The sequence below is a fragment of the Doryrhamphus excisus genome, linkage group LG1, assembly GCF_037039965.1.
Source record: "Doryrhamphus excisus strain RoL-2023G ecotype Guam linkage group LG1, RoL_Dexc_Guam_v1.1, whole genome shotgun sequence".
Lineage (NCBI taxonomy): Eukaryota > Metazoa > Chordata > Actinopteri > Syngnathiformes > Syngnathidae > Doryrhamphus > Doryrhamphus excisus.
In genome coordinates, this window is record NC_136357.1 from 5,484,171 (window position 1) to 5,506,021 (window position 21,851).

Sequence of the window (21,851 nt, forward strand, 5' to 3'; positions counted from 1 at the left end):
AGGCTAAAATCATCACACAGCAACTTAACACTCAAGAGATAAGAAATATACAAGACAAGTACCAATACGAGTTAAAAAAACAAAGAGCTAAGTATTTTAACAGGCGGCACGGCGGTCGAGTGGTTAGCACACGCAGACCTCACAGCTGGGAGAGCAGGGACCACCCTCCTCAATTGCAACCCCAAATGGGTAGGTCCTTAAACACACCATGTGTAATGCAGACTATGACTAATGTCATAGTTTTACCCAATACATAATAAATAAGAAGAATTTGATTGCTATGATGTAGTACCTAGGGCTGCACGGTGTTCAAGTGGTTAGCGCGCAGACCTCACAGCTAGGAGACTAGGGTTCAATTCCACCCTCGGTGATCTCTGTGTGGAGTTTGCATGTTCTCCCCCGTGCATGCGTGGGTTTTCTCCGGGTACTCCGGTTTCCTCCCACATTCCAAAAACATGCTAGGTTAATTAGCGACTCTAAGTTGTCCATAGGTATGAATGTGAGTGTGAATGGTTGTTTGTCTATGTGTGCCCGGTGATTGGCTGGCGACCAGTCCAGGGTGTAACCCCGCCTCTCGCCCAACGACAGCCGGGATCGGCTCCAGCACCCCCCGGGAACCTTAACTCATTGGCCAATGGCATTGGCTGCTGAGAGTCATGCATTACTGGAATAATTTAAAAATAGTTGCTGTTTTTTTATTGTAAAAATATTGATATAAACTTATAGACTATTACATACTAACACTGTGTTGTCTTCCCTAGCGAGTGTCATCTCAGCAAGCATTTTGGTTGGAAAAAAAAAAGCGATTTGCAAACTAAAAAAAAAATAGTTGTGAATCATACAAAGACTAAAACAATAACACCAGCTGATTGTCCATCAAAGATTGTTTTTAATTTCAATACAATATAACACAATCAATACAACACTGCATGCATAGACAATAGAAGTGGTTGCCACGTCGTTATTAGCTTATAAGTTCAGCCGGAAACCAGCAGATCTGTGAATATTTTGAACATGAGTATGTCTCTGATGCAAACACAACAAATATCATCTCCAGTTAGTTTTTATTATTATTTTTTTTTTATCTGTACATGGCCTTTTTTTGGAGGCGTTCACGGTCACGTGTGTTTAAACTAGAGTCGGTGGATCAGCGGGCACGTTTTGCATTGCGCTTGTATCTGATACAGCTCGGGATACATTTCCTCTCCGTCTTGGTGCTGCGGGACGTCGACGTTGGGGTTGCACACCCCTGTTTCCTGTAAAGAAAGAGAAACCAGACGCAGAGGGAGAGAAATTAGAGGAGCAAGTGTGATTGAATGTTTGTTGCGGTGACACGAGACCATTCAATTATTCACTGCACTCCCTCGGCCAACACAAAAAGAAGCGCAGATGTGATCACAGTCCAGCCTGTGGCGGCCTGAACCAGCACAAATAGGCTGATTATTACATAGATATGTAGAATAATATATATATTGGTATGAAAAAGTGTTTTCCGCATTCCTGATTTCTTATTTTTGTTACACTTAAATGTAAGAACTTGGTTAAGGAGAAAACCCAAACCCGATGACCCCTAAACCTAATCACTGGTTGTGCCACCCTTTGCACTGCAACTGCAATCAAGCATTTGGAAAAACTTGTGGCCCGTTCATCTTTGCAGAATTGTTGTAATTTAGTCACAGTGGAAGGTTTTTCAGCATGAATTGCCATTTTAAGATCATGCCACAATCAGCCAATCAGAGGTGGATTTGCTGGTTTGTTTTGGATTATTTTCCTGCTGCAGACATTAGCCTTCAGGATTTTTTTTTTGGTAGCCAGCAGAAATCATGGTTCCATTAATCACAGCAAGTCTTCCAGGTCCTGTATCAGCCAAACAGCCCCAGACCATCACACTACCGCCACCATATTTTACTGTAAATCCTCTAGATTTCAATGTTATTGGTTGGGTTTCAGATTTTGAATGTGATTAAGGTCTGGAGACCTTCAATAGTCTTCTTGGTGACCACCAACAGGTCACCATTCTCACGATCATTCTTACTCCGTGGGGTGACTTATCTTGTACTTGTTCCATTTTCAATGTTATTGCATTAACTATGGTCTCTTTATCACCAAACTCCTTGTAGGTTGTCTTGTTGCTCATACCAGTCTTCCAGGTCCTGTATCAGCCAAACAGCCCCAGACCATCACACTACCACCACCATATTTTACTGTTTTTTTTTCTAAAATTGGGCATTATTTTCATGCCAAATGTTATTTTCACACCTTCCAAAAATGTAGTATATCAGGATGGGTTTTGGTCCACTCTCCAAATCCTCAAGATTTCAATGTTATTGGTTGGGTTTCAGATTTTGAATGTGATTAAGGTCTGGAGGTCTTGTAGCTCATATCAGTCTTCCAGGTCGTGTATCAGCCAAACAGCCCCAGTCCATCACACTACCACCACCACCATATTTTACTGTGTTTTTCTGAAATGGGGCGTTATTTTCATGCCAAATGTTATTTTGACAACTTCCAAAAAGTTCAACTTTTGTCCCGTCAGACCACAGAGTATTTTCCCAAAGGGGTTGTGGATCATCAAGATGATTTCCGTTTGAGAAACGGTTGGGTTTTGGTCCACCCTCCAAATCCTTAAGATTTCACTGTTATTGTTTGGGTTTTAGATTTTGAATGTGATTAAGGTCTGGAGACCGGCTTGGCCACTCCAGAATGTTAATGTGGTTCTTCTTGAGCCAATCCTTTGTTGTCGTGCGCATATGTTTTTGGTCATTGGGAACTGGACCACAATTTCAATCGAATCCAAATCAATAGTGTTCTTGGTGACTCTCACATTTCTCACAATCATTCTTACTCTGTGGGATGACTGTTATCTTATACTTGTTCCATTTTCAATGTTATTGCATTAATATGGCCTCTTTTTCACCAAACTCCTTTGTGGTCGTCTTGTAGCTCATATCAGTCTTCCATGTCCTGTATCAGCCAAACAGCTCCAGACCATCACACTACAACCACCATATTTTACTGTTTTTTTTTCTGAAATTGGACATTATTTTCATGCCAAATGTTATTTTCACACCTTCCAAAAAGTTCAACTTTTATCCCGTCAGACCACAGAGTATTTTCCCAAAGGTGTTGTGGATCATCAAGATGATTTCCGTTGGAGAAACGGTTAGGTTTTGGTCCACCCTCCAAATCCTCAAGATTTCACTGTTATTGTTTGGGTTTCAGATTTTGAATGTGATTAAGGTCTGGAGACCGGCTTGACCACTCCAGAATGTTAATGTGCTTCTTCTTGAGCCACTCCTTCAGCCAAACAGCCCCAAACCATCACACTACAACCACCATATTTTACTGTTTTTTTTCTGAAATTGGACATTATTTTCATGCCAAATGTTATTTTCACACCTTCCAAAAAGTTCAACTTTTATCCCGTCAGACCACAGAGTATTTTCCCAAAGGTGTTGTGGATCATCAAGATGATTTCCGTTGGAGAAACGGTTGGGTTTTGGTCCACCCTCCAAATCCTCAAGATTTCACTGTTATTGTTTGGGTTTCAGATTTTGAATGTGATTAAGGTCTGGAGACCGGCTTGACCACTCCAGAATGTTAATGTGCTTCTTCTTGAGCCACTCCTTCAGCCAAACAGCCCCAAACCATCACACTACAACCACCATATTTTACTGTGTTTTTCTGAAATGGGGCGTTCTTTTCATGCCAAATGTTATTTTCACAACTTCCAAAAAGTTCAACTTTTATCCCGTCAGACCACAGAGTATTTTCCCAAAGGTCTTGTGGATCATCAAGATGATTTTCGTTGGAGAAACGGTTGGGTTTTGGTCCACCCTCCAAATCCTCAAGATTTCACTGTTATTGTTTGGGTTTCAGATTTTGAATGTGATTAAGGTCTTGTAGCTCATATCAGTCTTCCAGGTTCTGTATCAGCCAAACAGACCCAGACCATCACACTACGGCCACCATATTTTACTTGGGGGGCATTATTTTTACACCTTCCGAAAAGTTAAACTTTTGTCCCGTTGGGTTTTGGTCCACCCTCCAAATCCTCAAGATTTCAATGTTATTGTTTGGGTTTTAGATTTTGAATGTGATTAAGGTCTGGAGCTCTTCTTGAGCCACTCCTTCAGCCAAACAGCCCCAGACTATCACACTACGACCACCATATTTTACTGTTTTTTTTTTTTTCAATTGGCCATTATTTTCATGCCAAATGTTATTTTCACAACTTCCAAAAAGTTCAACTTTTGTCCCGTCAGACCACAGAGTATTTTCCCTAATGTGCTTCTTCTTGAGCCAATCCTTTGTTGTCTTGCATATATATTTTTGGTAATTGGGACTAATTTGTGTGCTTTATCTGCAAATAACTTAAAATTCTTGCTGATTGGTCGAGATTAAATACTTATTTCATACAATCCAATACAAATGTATTTTTCCGGAACCATTACGAAAATTACTAATCAGCATCCTGTCATCAAAAACTGATGTACAATAATTCTAACATGGCTAACCTGGCAGCAGCGGCAGCAGCAGCCTCTCTTTTCCTGACCTGTTTCATCAGCTTCAGCATGTGACAGATCTGCCGCAGGGTCATGTTGGGAGCGTGGCGTGGCAGGCGTGGTCGCGGGGCGCATCGTGGACCCCTATACGTGAAGAGTGACAGGCAGTTGCGTGCGGCGGGCCCCTTGCCAAACATCTGAAGGGGTTCAACGCTGCTGTGAGCGTAGCAAGATGCACACTGGAGGAAGAAAAGGGGGTAAGAAAGTTGATGAAATACTTAATAGTAGGTCAATGAATTAGTATTTTGCATGGTCGCATTTTGCTAAATGTTTACATGAGTACTGATAAATAGATAAACAAGCATCATGCATATCGTTTACTCCAGTCTGATGTTGGCATCCTTCCATTTGAGCATCTTATGAGCACTTCAAAACCTTGTAAATCAGAAACCCCAACCTCTACCCCCATATGCTCTTTTACAGGCCTTTTTTTGCTAATTGAGACTAGCAGAAAGCAAAAATAGTGTTACATCAGCTGAAATATACATGCATACTTACATGGACGACGGTCGTCATGACGATGCGTTAATGCCGTAGTACAAAATAATACAGTCATCAGTAAACGGGACTCCGGCCTTTCTTATATACGGCGATTATGAGAAGCGCGGAAGATCAGCCAATCCGAGTCAAAAACGCACAAAGCGACACACCGCCTACCTCCTACTATTGCAATGAGGTCACGCTCAGTCAAACGCACGCACACACATTTATACGCTTGTTGCTTCGGGTTACAGCGACTGACACGAAGTCTGCAATGGAGATGTCTTTTGTTGCATGGAGGGGTTATATTTAGAAGCAGCTGTAATTTGGGGAATGAGGCGAAAAAGAAAGGTAACACAGTGAATGTGGAACAATGACTGATAACTACAAAAAAGGAAAAGGAAGTCAAAAATGGAGGGGGAAGGGCACATCGGGACTACGGAGGGAATGAGAGCGTTGAGGGAAGAAAGCGTCACTACGTGTCTGGTGTCATGTCTGAACAAAGTGATGCATCAGGGCGTTACATATTGTCTGTTGTCGCTGACGCAAGCACATCTGCCCAAAGGTTATTTAACAAACACACTGAGGCGCTTCCTAGGCCACGTCACTCTAATCAATGTGTTATTATTGCTCAGAAATAGCAATTAATAATAACAATTCATTAATAACCAACAAATAATGCTGATTTACCAGCATCAGAATTTTGTCCCAAAGCTGAATTGACCACCCTCCTCAATTGCAACCCCAAATGGGTAGGTCCTTAAACACACCATGTGTAACGCAGACTATGACTAAGGTCATAGTTTTACACAATACATAATAAATAAGAATTTCATTGCTGTGATGTAGTACTTATGGCTGCACGGTGTTTGAGTGGTTAGCGTGCAGACCTCACAGCTAGGAGACCAGGGTTCAATTCCACCTTCGAGTTTGCATGTTCTCCCCGTGCATGCGTGGGTTTTCTCCGGGTACTCCGGTTTCCTCCCACATTCCAAAAACATGCTAGGTTAATTGACGACTCCAAATTGTCCATAGGTATGAATGTGAGTGTGAATGGTTGTTTGTCTATATGTGCCCTGTGATTGGCTGGCGACCAGTCCAGGGTGTACCCCGCCTCTCGCCCCAAGACAGCTGGGATAGGCTCCAGATTTTTTTTGATTTTTTTTTTACCATGTCCATGAACAGTAAATAGACATAGCTAATCAACACAAGTAAATCTTGCCTGTTAGCATCCACCAGTGGCGTCATTAGGCCTATTTTAGAGGGGGCTTCAGACCCCCTGAAATGTTCTTAAGTCCCCCTAAATAATTTGATATTTTGTATTGATTTTTTTTTTCTCAAAAAAAGACAGCTGGGATAGGCTCCAGCACCCCCGTGACCCTTGTGAGGAAAAGCGGTAGAAAATGAATGAATGAATGATGTAGTACCTATGTTTTGCTAGCTAACTATCTGCTAATGCTAACACTGCTAATGTTATTTTTAGCCATTCTCGTCCTCAATCACAATCACACACTGACAGAAGCCCCCAAATAGCTGTCCTCGGCTATGCCTGTCGGTAAATAGAAGAGGGACACCCATATGCCAAAGTACCACTGTATAAATGACAATAAAAAAAAATTGGACATATGCTATGTATTATTGTTGCACACCACACAGAGTTAGATCACACATAAACATGCAAGGTGAGTGGGATTCGGTGCCTTGCACATCCAAATAATATACATACATATATAGTATATAATATATGTCATATTTTTGTAGTGAGGATACAAAGGATAGATATATAGAATAATAATAATGTAGAGAATAAATAGATGACATCAACTATGAACTACAATGTACAGCGTAAATAGTAATTTGTCATTTAATTTTTTTAAATAACAATAATAAATAATAATAATAAATAACTTAGTAACAATAAAATAATAATAATAAAGAAAAAGGTTAATTTGAATGTTAAGAAAATACATTAAAAATTAATGAATGAATTAAAAAAAATCAATATTACAAAATGTTTAAAAATAACACAAATTAAATTCTTAATATTTAATGTATCTCACGTGTCTCAAACATATGTAATCTACAAAAAAAAATTTCATAACAAGCTAGGTCTCACACAGGGCGCCAATTACTTAATTGACGACGTCACTGTTGAATGACGTAACAACATAACAATCACCAAAGGTCGCCAGAGGGCGCTGTTTAACCAATGCTGGATCCAAAACGTTACTCTCCACAGCACTGGCTGTCGGTAACCGTGCATAAAGTATATGTAACGTGTAAGAAACGCTACAGCAAACGAAAAGTGAATATTCTATCAGATTGAGACTCTTCCGTAGGGGCACTGGTGGAAACTACAAATTCCGAAAGAGACCTGAAGGCAGCACAGGTCTGTGAGATCAAGATAAAGATGGAAAATGTGTCAAAAACAAATACGCTCCCTGTTTACCAAAAACATCGGCTACACAATAAACCTTTTAAATACAGTCTATCGATACCTCACGAATCCATATAGTGACCCAGCGACGAGTATTATTAATTGCAAAGTTTTGCAAAAGTGAAACCATTAACGAGGAAATGAGCAATAAACGCTGCCCAATTTACTGCTGTTGTTTTTCCCTACGAAATTAACAACGATGCGTTTGATTGTAAGGCAAACACCGATTATTTATAATTTTCAGCAATTATCTTATTTTGTAGTGCATTCATAATAAAAAAAATTAGACGGATATATCAGAAAATATTACTTATTTTTTGTGATGTGTACAATTTAAACATTTGCTTTAAAAAATGCTGTATTTTCTTGAAAAATTACAGTCATAAATGATCGGCAGGTGCTTCTTGTCAAACTCGACGAACTGCTGTGTTGTTGCCTCCAGAGCAACAGGTGCGACTGGATGTCATGCTACATTCAATGACAATTGGAGATCTAGTAAAAATGATATTCAGTGTAAAAACAGTTCCATGCTTATGGAGTATGGAATTAAATAAAACATACAAAACTAATTAAAAGTTAAGTAAAGCGTATTATTGTATTTGTTAAATCTGTGGCTGCGTGTAAAGCGATAAGGCACACATTTTTGCTGTGTATTATACAGAAGTGTAAATTCCTCCGAGTTTTTGAACGCATCAGAGTCCCCGCCTCTGCTCTGTTTCCTCTTGTGTGTACTTTGTGTCTTTTGAGTGTCTGGGTGTTAACTGCCAAGACGAACTTTCTAACAGCAACTCCTTGGTCAGTTCAGGAGCTCTTTTTTTTTTTTTTGCTCTCCTCTCTCAAATTGACGGTACAGGTGGATACTCTGCATCCGCACTTACCAGCATGTCTCCATCCACATCCCCCCGGTTCTTCACCGAGAGGGAGGTGGCCCGCCACTGCTCTAAGGACTCCTGCTGGGTGCTAATAGGTACCAGGGTGTACGATGTGACCGCTTTCTTGCGAATGCATCCCGGCGGGGAAGCTCTGATACTTCGCCGTTCGGGGAAAGATGTAAGCAGGGAGATGGAGGGTCCCCCTCACCGCCACTCTGAGAACGCCCGACGGTGGATGGAGCAGTACTACATCGGGGAGTTGGACCGAGACAGTGACAGCGACGATCTCCAGGTAAGCTACACTTGTCCCCGAATGAGCTAATCAAGCTAGCTTGACCTCAGCAAAAAAAACAACTAGTTGACAATCTGGTGTGTTAAGTTTTAGGTTCGTTGGTGAAACTTTTTAAGAAAAAAACGGTCCTGTGTGTAATATTTCGAGCTAAAATACACACACAAAGTCATTGTTTACCGTGTAACTTCATTTCCCAGCTTTTCACCTGCTTCCTAGCACTCCCTTTATGTGCCATACGGAAATTAGGCAACACTCTTATGGTATTACCAAACTGGAATGTAAGGTCTTATTTGTGGCAAGGATTCCAGCTGTGTCATCTCTATTTAAGGGTGTGTTCACATTTGTCGTTTTTTGTTCCGGTTGAAACGGGCCAAAGTCTGTTTGCTCTGCTAGTACTGTTCATTTGGGCAAGTGTGAATGCAGTCCAGGACCAAACATGGGGACCGGGACCGCCTATGGGATCGGTTATGGACTCCCAGCCAGCAGGCCCCAGTCTGGTGTGAGGCTACTACACCAATCCAATCCACTTTATTTATATAGCACATTTTATAAACAAAGTTTCCAAAGTGCTGCATAGACTAGTAAAATAAAAAGTAAAAGTACAAATTGAATGTAATCCAAAACTAAAAGTCAAAATCAAATAAGAAATAAAATAGTAAAATAGATATTCATTCATTAATTTTCTACCGCTTATCCTCACGAGGGTCACGGGGGTGCTGGAGCTTATCCCAGCTGTCTTTGGGCGAGAGGCGGGGTACACCCTGGACTGGTTGCCAGCCAATCACAGGGCACATATAGACAAACAACCATTCACACTCACATTCATACCTATGGACAATTTGGAGTCGCTAATTAACCTAGCATGTTTTTGGAATGTGGGAGGAAACCGGAGTACCCGGAGAACATGCAAACTCCACACAGAGATGGCCGAGGGTGGGATTGAACCCCGGTCTCCCAGCTGTGAGGTCTGCATGCTAACCACACGAGCACCGTGCAGCCTGGCTGATAGTATATTCAAGGTAAATTAAAAGCATAAAATAGTGTTGTGGTCCCCCGGACAATTTTGTTAACTCAACGCTTTGTTTGCCCACCCCTGGTCTAAAACGTAGGGTCCCTTAACCACTTAACCGCCGTGCCGCCTAAAATAGATATTAAAATATTAAAAACAATAAGCAAAGTAATAAAAGTATAAAACCAATTAAAATAAAAAGAAAGAACTAAAAGACACAGGACCATACGACTCACTCCGAGTTAAAAGCCAGAGAATAAAAGTGGGTTTTAAGACTTAAAGACTTAAAGCTTTCGATGTTGGGGGCCTTTTTTACTTGGGAGGGGAGAGAGTTCCATAGCTTGGGGCCAACCACAGAAAAGGCTCGGTCCCCCCTGGTCTTAAGTCTCGTCTTAGGCACCAGAGAGTACATTTGTATGAGGTCCGAGATGTATTTGGCGGCCAACCATTCAACGCCTTAAAAACAAACAATAAAATCTTAAAATCAATCCTAAAGCGAACAGGCAACCAATGCAGGGAGGCCAGAATTGGGGGTGATGTGCTCCCCCTTTTTGGTTCCTGTTAAAAGCCGTGCCGCCAAGTTCTGGACTAATTTTAAGCGGGAGAGAGACTTTTGGCTAATTCCAGAATAAAGTGCATTACAGTAGTCCAGACGTGATGAAATAAAAACGTGCATGACTTGCTCAGAGTGTCGCAAAGATAAAAAATATTTAATTTTAGATAAAAAACAGAGATGATAAAAACAGGATTTTATAACTGCATTAATTTGTTTATTAACCAATGGACCAAAAACATCACCAGATGTGATCGAACCATAACCATGCCATTTAAAAAAATAGTGTGTAAGTGTAGTTGATGAAAAAAGTGTAAATACTAGCATCGGGCAGTGCATTTATACATATATAACCTCACTTATATTTTGTATGATTACTTCCATTCTCCTTTCTTCATGTCGGAACAAGATCCATGTGAGGATTCATTCAAACGCGCTGGTAAATTTGAACGTCAGCACAGACTTTCAAACAATCAAACATATCACAGAAAAGTGCTGATGTCACTGTGGGTCAGCGAACTGGCCTTGTGAATGGAATTACAAATCTGATGGGTTAATTGCTAATTGTAAGCCACATGGGCCAGCATTCCTGATTCTGAAGGCCCTGACATAGCCAGACATAGCAACACATAGAAGCTCTAATTTGATTTTACAAAACAAAAAAAAAGAAAATTACCGGAAGCAGTGCAGCTAAGAGAGAGGCTACATAATTATGATAATAGATTGATCCAATTTCAAATAATAGGGACAAATAGTAGTATTTACGTTGTAAATGCAGCACAGTGTTTCTGATAGTGTTTCGAACCCGGTAAATTCAGCATTTAAACATGTCTGGTTGTGTTACTCTTTACAATTAGATGAAGTTTTCAGAAAGGCCGTCTTTTTCCAGCACATTCGCAGGAACATTTTTGACGTCTTTATTCAATTTATACCCTCATCATTACATATCAGCTAAAATTTCAGACTCCCATATAAAAGGAAAATCCTACAAGTGTATGTGACATGAAATACGTAATTTTGGGTGCCTGACGTCATCTGACAATGTACACGTCCAATCCAGGCGCAACTTTATACATAAGATTTTCAACACATCAGCAAAACATATATAAATTATAGCGATCTAATTCATCGTATTTGTTATGTATTGTGTACAACTAAGCCAGGAACCACATCAAATTAAGATATAATATATCGACCAATATAAGCCACATTAGCACTCAATAACGTTATCAAATCTTATCTTTATGCATTCCCGCATAGTTAAAATGTTTCCCCAAGGATTTTTTTGAAGCTGTGGTTGTGGGCTATCATGATTTGGCGCTATATGAATAAATTGAAATACGGTATATGCATAATTAAACAGCTATATATGTATTTATATAGAATATATACCCGTTCATACAATATATTGTTTAACATTGTTTTCAAGTTTTAAAACCCAAATTTTTAAGGTTTTTATTAAAATTTTTTCACCACAATCAAGTAATTAAATGTAGCAGAAATCCTGTAATATTGGCATTTGGGAAAAATACAGTATCTGTGCAGCGCGGGAGAAAATTGGATGGTATGTTCAAGGACCGTCAAAGAAGGACAGGTCACTGCTCACAACAACATAAACATGAAAAAACTTGTAACTCTATATTTTTTAGAGTTAAATAATGGCCAGTATTTCAAAAATTTATATCAGTATACATACGATTTGATGTAGTTATTTAACATTTTTTTAAAAATCATTGCACCTGATAAATTTTCCGCAGCAATGTGGTTGGTTGCGGATATGAAAATACTGTAAGAATGCCACAATAAGAATTGGCTTATTATATAAACAAATGTAACCGTTGAATCGTATCCTTTGTACAATATTACAAATTGTTCTGTTTTTAAAATATACCGGTTTTGAATTGTATCGTAACCCGTGTTTCTAAATGCATCTTGAACCATCGATCACAAAGAGATTTACAGCCATAAACAAGCCAAGACAAAAAAAGCTTTCCAATCTATAAACAAAGGTTGAAAAACAAGTTTTGGAAACTTCCCCTTGCCTGAAGTTTTCCTTAAAATCAGTTTCAGTGATCTAAAAACAAAGGAACATCTCTTCTCTCGTGGCTTCCATTAAAATTCATCTGAATAAGCTTGCAGGTATTTAAGGTATTTAAGCGTAGAAATGTTTCTTCACAGATAAAATTCCGAAATGTGTTTTGCTAGGACTTAATACTAAGTGCATTGCAAAGCAATTGGGTAGACCGCAATTTAAAAAAATGGCATAGACCTGAAACAAATGGCATATGGCATTATCCAAAATATCTTATTAAAGCCCAACTTCAAGGTCTTTTTAATGTTCTTTAAGGTAAGATACGCATGACTTTACACACATTACTGTACTGGGCGTTACTGCAAGGCAGCAGGGAGCAGGTACCTGTTCTCCTCCTTTTCCAGCTTCTGTTGATTGTAGGGGAGGGAATGAGGTGTTGGTGAAAGGAAACACACAGGGAGGGGATCTGCTTAAAACGTCTGTCAGAAAGGAACAGGGAGGGGTGCACAGGTGATATGGTAAACCTTTCAGGTGGGGGGGATGAGTGGTTGTATGTGTGTGTGGTGGTGGTGGGGGGGGGGGGGCAGTGGTGGAAATGAATGATTCAAGAGGGGTGTGTGGGAGAGAGAGATAAAGAGCCAAGAAGAGGAAAAAACTGGTTTGTCTAGTCTCTATAAGAAGAGGACTACGGGAAAAACGGAGAACAATAAACACAGAGAATTAAGAGTAGAACTGGAAACAGTCTGTATTGCAATATTACCTTAAATATACAACATACGTATATACTGGTTATTTCCATGTGTCGCGTTAGAAAGGTTAGCAGCAGGGTTGCATCTGCTAGTGTTGCATTAGCATTTGCATGACTTGCCGACCCAGTGCTTTGTGATGGCTCTTGGTCCTACAAACTCCAAATATAAAAACTACAAAGTTATGCTGTATTTTTTTTTTTAGTCTGTGCATCAACATGCCTGTGGTACTGCTAAAGGCCCGTTCACTGTATGCTCCCAGTATGTACAGAAAAAGATGTATGTTTAAGTGTAAGAAACGTCACTGCCCATTTACTTGCATGCGGCCATGTTATTGGAATGACTCTTAGTTGATTTAGTTGCCAAGTCCTACAATGACAACAGTATGATTACTCTTAATAAGTTATACATAACTTACTTTTTCTTAATAGAAATAAACTTGCTGGAGTACATTCCTGCATGTAAAAAAAATGTGTCATTTAATTATTGCGATACCCATGCCATGTGCGGTACAGAGAGCAGTGAAAAACTGTAAATGCGTGACCATGTAGAGACGGAAATAATGTCTACTGTGTAAATAAGATAAGTCAAATAAGGCTATTTAGTTTGTTTAACAGAATGACAACGTGCTTACCTGTTGTGAGCTGGAGTTCTATAGAAAATATTTAATTAAATTAACTTGACACCCCACTTCGCCCCCATTGATGGCTGCAATGACGTCAGCCTCCTTCTGGGCTCCTCTGATGGACAGAGGCAGCAATGCAGAGCCCCATTGCAACCACAAAATTAAATACAGTAAAGTCTCGTTATATCGATATTCTCGGGAGTCGGAAAAAATACAGATATAAGCGGACTATCCATATATCCGATCCTGCGCCGAACTGCATTAAAAGTGGGCGGATCTTTGATATGGCATGTAATTTTCTCCTTGAGTTCATGGATTGCGTATCTAGCATGCTTTTGTACTACAATAAATTTTGTACTACAGTAAATAAAAATAAACTTACGCTGTAGTGATTACCGGTTACCGGGACATAATTCACCCCGGAACTATCGATAGGGAAGGTGTTGCCACCCGGAGGGGTAGGCGCGAGGGACGGGTGTTTTCCGCTGTGTGTGCTGCACTCTGGTGGTGGAAGTGTGAAAAATAAAGTTGACTGGAAGCAGCCGTTCGCCGTGTTCTTTTTTGGTATTGAAATCCTTAAGCAAAGATTGATTTAAGCTGCTTTTGTATCGATATAAGCAGACCAAATTGGCTGGCGGGAGATGAAAAGGGCATCGTAGTAACCGGATTATCATAATAACAGTGTATCATACTAACGGAGCTAATTATATCATAAAAGACTAGAAATTTGCCGGGAAAGCAAAATAGTATCGTAATAAGTAGTAATTCGTTTTAACCGATATCGATATAACGAGACTTTACTGTACTTTGCTGGGATGGAATGCATTATGGGAAAAAGTTAAAATGACCTCATATTGGTTCTTGTATTGTATATTTCTTAGCTACTTTTTGAGTGTTACGTTGCTATGTTGATGGGTTTAGCGTTCTTTGTAAGATGACTTTGCGAGTCAAACTGTTTATATTGAGTAATGACCAATTTTTTTAAAAGTTTTAACAAAAAACTTCCTCATTCCTCATTCCTATCCTCACTTATGGTCATGAGGTTCGGGTAGTGACCAGAAAGAGTTTACTCTGTAGGGTGCCTGGGTCTTAGAGGTAAGGTGAGAAGTTACTCTCATCCAGTTGAAACTCACTGCTCCTCCGCATTGAGATGAGACAGATGAGGTGGCTTGGGCAACTTTTCAGAATGCTTCCTTGGTGAGGTGTTCAGGTCACGTCCGACTGATAGGAGGCCTCGAGGAAGACCTATAGGACACATGGAGAGACTGTCTCTTAATTGGCCTGGGAACGCCTTGGGATTTGCCGGGAGAAGCTGGACTAAAAGGCCAGGGAAAAGGAAGTCTGGGCTTCCCTGCGACCCGACCTCGGATAAACGTTTGACCTGATGCTAAATGTACTGTAGTTCTAGGTGGTGCTACCACTGGCCTTTCAAATACTGATGTGTGATACCACTGATTTCCTTTACGATCTGATACTGAGTGAAATTCAGGCTGGTTGTGTCGATACTGTCCGATACCAAAACTTTGTTAAATATACCTCAGGTGTCTGATACATTTTAAAAAGTAGTCCACAGTCATCCCTCCCTGCGTCACGGATCAAACATTTTAATTCATATGATTGCCAGGGTTTCCCCAAGGGTTTTTTAAGCTGTGGCGGTGGGCTGCATGGGAGGCGGACTGCTGCCCCTTTGCCAGTGATTTTTTTTTAAATTTGAATTTACTGCCAGTAATAATGTCAACATTAGGGTTGTTTTGACAGGCTACAACAATAAAAGCATTAATTAATGCTATAAATACCTTTCTCTCAGCCTTTTCTTCATCTCCATGTCTCTGCCAACAAGGCAGACAGGTCATTCCAGTGCAAGATTTTCAAAATAAAGCATAGTGAAATGTTTTTATGATATTTGAGATTTTGTTTCAAACTAATTTTGGTCAATATAAAAATAATAGGTAATGCATGTATCTATACGGCACAAGGGTGCTCTTTTTCATCTGTGGGCTACTTTTAATACGGCCATGTCCCAGAGATCTACCTCCTACGATGAACAGAGATAATATAAATACAGTATTTAGATATTTTGTATATTTAGAAGTGGTTCTTACTTTGTCATTCTTCCCCATTTGAAACCCCTTTCTTAAGTTTAAATAAATGAATTGAAGGCAAACTAGTTGCCTTGAGGGTTTCCTGAAAAAATGATTTTTTGAAGCCTTGATGGTGGGCTGCAAACTGTTAATTTTGTGGCTAAGTCGGTGAGAGTCGAAAACATTGAGCCTTGTTTTTCGTTACCTGACCTAATTAGTCAATTTGTGCTATTCGGGATAGCAAGAGAACAAGATTAAGTGATACTAAAAGTGAGTTAGCGCGTACCTCACAAACGTGATAGCCATTGCAGCTTCCCTGTGGGACAAAAACCACAAAGCTACAGAGCTACAAACAAAACACATTGCTTGTTTGTTTGTCAAAATGTCACCATGGTTTTAAGAAAAAATAGGCTTAGTCTGTGGCAATCAATTGACTCCACATTTTACACACTATTTTTCATTCATTATAGTTGTAAACAAAAATAATGTGTGAAGTGTAAAGGTGACTATAGCTAGTAACTGTTTTCTACTTGTTCATGTCAGACATGTCATGGCTGACTACTTTCTGTGTTGAGGTGATGTCATCTGTCTCATCAGTGTAACATTACTGACACCTAGTGACCAGAATACTACATGACATGACTTGTATTTCAATATCTTTTAACAGCACAAAATAGCAATCAGTGAATTAATTTTTGAAAAACCGCGGTAGAGTGACGGATAGACATTTGAACCGTGATTTAAGGGGGGACAACTGTAAATACATATAAATGATGAATGAAAGGGATAAATGAACATTTAAGGTTACATTTACCTTTATTATATTATATATATATATATATATATTATACTCATATACTTGATTCTTGATAGCGGTCTGCAAAGACAGGATGTGGCAGTTATATTAACCACGAACTTTGTGGGTTCATCCATCCATTTTCTATACCGCTTATCCTCATTCGGGTCGCGGGGGTATGCTGCGCCCCACCACCGACTCTCACCTTCCACACGGATTGCCTCGTTTTTTGGTCCACTTTTGGCAGGCTGTTCCAGTCTGTTTTAATTTATTCCACTCCATTGTGATTGGTCACACGCCTAAAGTGCTTCCAAACTATAAACCATATAAGGAAGTCCGCCCCTCTGTGACATCACAAAGGGGCAGTTTTACCACGCCTTTTCAAAACAGAGCGTTTTGAGTCATCCCAAACTTCTCTCAGGGCTCACTTTCAAATGCGCCAACCTCATTATCTGAAACTTTGGCATCGTTTAACATGAAAATACAACATTCTAACTCCATTTATAGGTCAGAAAAGTGGAAGTAGTTGGAAGTTTTTCCAAGTACAATATAATAAGCTCGTTCACCAAATGTGGAAGCAATAGTTAGCTTCTATTTTGATTTTGTCTATGTCGCCATAAGCTTATATCCACATCAGTCAGCCAGTCTGAGGGACTTGGAGATAATCAGGTTCCACTAAGTACATAATGCATACAATATACCATGATGTATGTTTGCACTGCTATACATTTTTCATGAACTCAGACAGAAACCCTAATCCTTGTGTCAATCATAGTTGCACCTTTGTTTGCGCTGTGTGCCCGATGCTTGAGTTGAATCAATCAATACGGCGTGGCGTATCTACAGTTCCTCAGGACAGGATGTGGTAATTCACTCCAACATTCACTGGCACATACTTGGTATGTTTTCTCTCTAACGTACTATCTGCACCTTGTGTATTATATACGTACCTGATCTTCAAGCTATGTGTTTTTCCTACGACATACAAAATAACGGGATGCCAGTCACACACGTAGGAGGATAGTGCAGATATTGTTCAATGAGTAGAATCGCAAATGGGTGCGTGTGTGGATGACTGAACAATGGAGATATTGTAGTATGGAAGAGATCAGAAAGCATGGGATTAGAATGTTTTGAATAAAGCAGAATAAAATATAATACGTTGATTCATTAGCGATATAGATTTAAATATCAGAAGATAATCATCAATCTCAGCAAGATGGGGGAAAAACGACTACATTTTTATCATCGGAACACAGAGTTTTGAGCAATGAGGTCATAGTGGGTGTTATGTTAAGTGGATAGAATGCTGGAGGGCAACAGACTAGCTGAGTGCTGGAATGCTGACTTCTATCCGCATCATTTTCTAGTCAATGATGCAATTGTCTGTCAGGAAGCACTGGGCAGGGACACTGTGGCATGAGTGATAAAGTAGAAGTTTAAGGAATTCAATGCAAAACGCATACATACTAGCACACACTGCTACATATTGCTAAACATGTTGGTCACTAACTAGCTAAGCCAGGGTGATATATCCATTTTATTGATTTATTTGAGATTTTAATTGCAGGCCACTTCGCCCATCCCTACCACTAGCATAATAGATTTATTTATTTACAGAAATTCCAGCCTTTACTAAAATCATTGCATATGGAATGGTACTCGGCATTCATTCATTCAGGTGTACTCTTTTACAAGTCTGAAAAGCAGCCCAGAGTTAGCACCATGGTAATACATTACCTGCTGCATTGTTTTCCTTTGCTGCCATGGAGACTGCCAACATGACAAACAGTGCTCAGGTGAAGGCCTCAGGTGGTTTAGCACCTCATCGCTGTTAACATCTGGTCAGAAGAGAGAGAGGCTGAGCGAATTCACACTGGAAGGGAAAACATGGAGTTTGAAAGATGTACTGTAATTGATTTGGATGACTGATGACTTATTACGACTGTCAAATCAATCAATGAAATTTACCGCAGATTGCATTTCATATTGTCGCATATAAGTTTTGCAATTACTGCAAAAAAATAATACTTTGTACAATCTAAATGTACAAAACTATAAAAAAGGCTGCATTAAAAACAAGCAAACTGTGTTAAAGGAATTGCTACAATCAACGTCTGTTCATTTAATGAAGTCATCGAGGAGCATTTAAAACGAACCGTCTGCTTGTAGCCTTCATATGGCGCTGGCTCACTTGTTAGTGTCGGTCAGGTAACCTGACACCATGTGCTCAAAATGGCTAGCTACAGACAGCCTCTGATTCTTATACGTGCACACGCAGAGCGGGGTTTGAATCTGGAATTCTGGTTATTCAGGTCTGATTGGTTCTTTTAGGTATGTGACACGAGAGCTCCTGTTATCTTCTACACTCCTGCAAACAAACCATAACTTTGACAAAATTGGAAACCGATTGTTCTGGTGCCAAAATGGACCGGATCGCGGACATGATTGACCTTGGCTAAAGTCAAGGGGTAACGCTGATTGATGCATTGAATGGTATAAGTACAACTGTGCTTTCACTATACAAACAGTACCACAGAGTATATTGTCTTTCACTCAGTGGAGGAAAGAAGGCATCATAAATGTTTATGGTCGGCGTGAAGATAAATTATTAGTTATGGATTTGTTGATGAAGAATAACTGGACTTGGTGGCGTTTGCTTTGATATTTTTGTTCTACCAGAATAGAACATAACAGAATCTTGTGTCATGTGTCTTCTTTAAAAAAATAATCTGCAAATCTCGGCAAAAAGTCATTTGAATTTATGTTGAATAGTTTTTCAGTGATTTCAGAATTGGTTGTTTTCTGCTTCTTTAGGTCTGTTTTAGGTCCAATGTTGGTACTTGTAGATCCTTCTAAAGAGGCCATAATACATCATAATACAATACATGTCAGTGTTTGGTATAGTATCTGTGAGAAGCTGAGCATGGATGCGTTCATCTTGACAAAAGGCCTGCAGAAGGCATCGCTGATGATGATGATCATGCTCAGGTTGCCTTCTGCTCCCCAAAGAGGATAGAAATGGCCTGACGAGCCGGTGGTCGGTGAGCCGCTCCGAGTCTTTGGCGATTTGTATGGCTGACACGAGAGGTCCAGCTTCTCGCCCATTTGGCTGTTGGGGTTGGGGCCATGGTTTGTGGACTATGTTTTGAGCATGCAAGTGTTGTATTCTGTTCTCAAACAGAACAATAGTCAGGTTGGTATGAGAAATATGGACCCATTTACATCTTGATGTACATATATGGGGCATCATTTCATTGACAATGTTGTGACAAATAGTCACAATGTAGCGAAGCTTGAGGTCCTAATCACCGACACGGGTTGGCTCATTTCTGTGATAGCTAATGGCCAGTGGGAGAATCGTGAGAAATGATACAAGCAGTTGATGTTTGCTAAATACAAGGATGAAGAGTCTTGAACCAGTCATGATGTGCTATATATATCACTATATTGACACTTACTATGGTACCCATTATGTCATTGGATGGTCATATCACCTTGTACGGTAGGTACATTATTTAAAAAAAAACAAAAAAAACTTAAATTGTATTATGGAAAGCAGGAAGTGAACAAATTACTGTAAATTACTTTAGCAGTTACTGATTGTAAAAGTACCAGATGGAGGGGTAGGATTTAATAAGCTTTGCTTCTTCCTACTCCTTTTGGACATGTGGAACTGTGAACTGATTATGTGATGCATTCAATTGTAATCTGATGCATGTTCAAATGAAATAAAACCATACAATTACCAATTTCACAATTTGAAAATGTTTCAGTCAGGATATTTGAGCCGTGAAAATAAATCTTCATGCCAGTGAGGTTGGTCGTATTAAACTGGTTTTGTGTCACAATGGGGCAACAAATGAGCAATGGGAAAGTTTAGCACTCAACAGAGAGTAACGCTGGATCTGACGGTGCTGGATAAAAGTTCTGGAGTGGAGTCTGAAATGGACTACTTCTAAAAGAGTGGTGTTTTGAAATTTTAGATGCAAGAATATGATCCATTACGCAGGTTTTTTTTCTGATGTCGGACCAATATCCAATATTAATGTATAATTGGAACACCTCTAGTTATACTTGTGAACAACAGTTAAACTATGTACATGTAAACTAATCCATATTTAATGATTCATGTGGAAAAACTGCCTACTTTGAACAGGAGAAAATGCCTTTACCACAATTAGGTTATGAATAAATAAATAATACTCCTAGATTTAAGTAATGTGCACCGACGGTCAGTCGACCAATTTGGATCTGTTTCATTTTTTTGCGGTGCTTTCATTGAATTCTACATTTCTCCCTCCTCTGCCCTCAGTGGCCCACTGTGGTGACAGTGCTGTGATGGTACCAAGCCCCATCGCCACCCTCCTCTAACTAGCTCCTTTGTTTTCTGTTTCATTCATATACATTTGTATCTCTTTCGACACTGCTACCCAGAGTGGTTTCAGACCCCCCCGCCCCCGAGTGCACGCACGCACGCACGCACGCACACACAACCGAGAAGTCCTTGTCATCGACCTTGTTCTTCTCCGTAACATTATCATGCAAGTTTATTCAGTCATTGTTCTTTCTCCAGCTCCGATACATAAATATGTGTGGTAAGGTGGAAGGGAATGCAGCTAGCCTTTCTTGGTCAATAATTAACCAAACATCACACACATGAAACTCTGTCAAGGTTCAAAAGAAATACTTTTCAAAGGCATGCATTGATTAATAACTTTTGTGTTGTCATAGTTTCATAGTTTTATTATCAGTGCATATGGTAGAATGTAATGAAACCTCTTTAGAAAGTGATTGCCGTCATTTTTTATTAGACAATAGTGTGGGTAGTTTCCACTTTCCATCCACTCACAACTGAAGAGTACACAAGCACGCCTTGGATGCCAACAATCACTGAAATCCCTCTGCCTGTTTGCCTGTCAACAAGTGCATAAAGGTGTGGAAAAAGTAATTGTCCCCACTGAGATTAATTGATTAATTAGATCAACCAGCCTGGAAAAGGCTATAAAGCCATTTCTAAAGCATTGAGACTCCAGCAAACCACAGTGAGAGCCACTTTTACACAAATGGTGAAAACATGTTACAGTGGTGAACCTTCCCAGGAATGGGAATGGCCAACCCAAATTCCCCCAACAGCGGAGCCATGACTCATGCAACTGGTCACAAATGCATCACAGTAACATCCAAAGAACTGCAGGCCTCACTTGCCTCAGTTAAGGTCAGTGTTCATGACTCCACTATATGAAATACACCCAGCAAAAATGGCTTGCATGGCAGAGTTCCAAGACCAAAACCCAGTGCTGAACGTAAGGACATTAAGGCCTATTCGGATTGCGCTGGCGTGATTCTCCCTCCCCTCTCCT

At 39.9% G+C, this 21,851-nt stretch overlaps 2 protein-coding genes across 4 annotated transcripts in view; one reads left to right on the forward strand and one right to left on the reverse strand.

Annotated features, from left to right (window-relative positions):
• LOC144901931 (uncharacterized) lies at positions 1–8,935 on the reverse strand. Of its 3 annotated transcripts, none has more exons than XM_078797828.1 (4): positions 5,064–5,274; positions 4,556–4,744; positions 1,109–1,256; positions 1–10 (listed from the first exon to the last, which is right to left on the reverse strand). In XM_078797828.1, exons 1-3 carry the CDS (start codon positions 5,079–5,081, stop codon positions 1,134–1,136), a joined length of 330 nt encoding a protein of 109 aa, XP_078653954.1. In that variant the 5' UTR covers positions 5,082–5,274; the 3' UTR covers positions 1–10; positions 1,109–1,133. The 3 variants fall into 3 exon arrangements, 2 of the variants coding, with proteins under 2 accessions (XP_078653954.1, XP_078653923.1); XM_078797797.1 differs by having other exon boundaries at positions 4,518–4,744; XR_013630128.1 differs by lacking the exons at positions 1–10; positions 5,064–5,274 and adding an exon at positions 8,824–8,935 and having other exon boundaries at positions 1,115–1,256; positions 4,518–4,744.
• Positions 8,210–21,851, forward strand: part of fa2h (fatty acid 2-hydroxylase) — a 27,202-nt gene continuing 13,560 nt past the window's right edge. Inside the window, exon 1 of the mRNA XM_058074993.2 lies at positions 8,210–8,646. Within this exon, the coding sequence (XP_057930976.2) occupies positions 8,365–8,646 (282 nt within the window). The 5' untranslated portion in view covers positions 8,210–8,364. The remainder of the gene's footprint in view (positions 8,647–21,851) is intronic.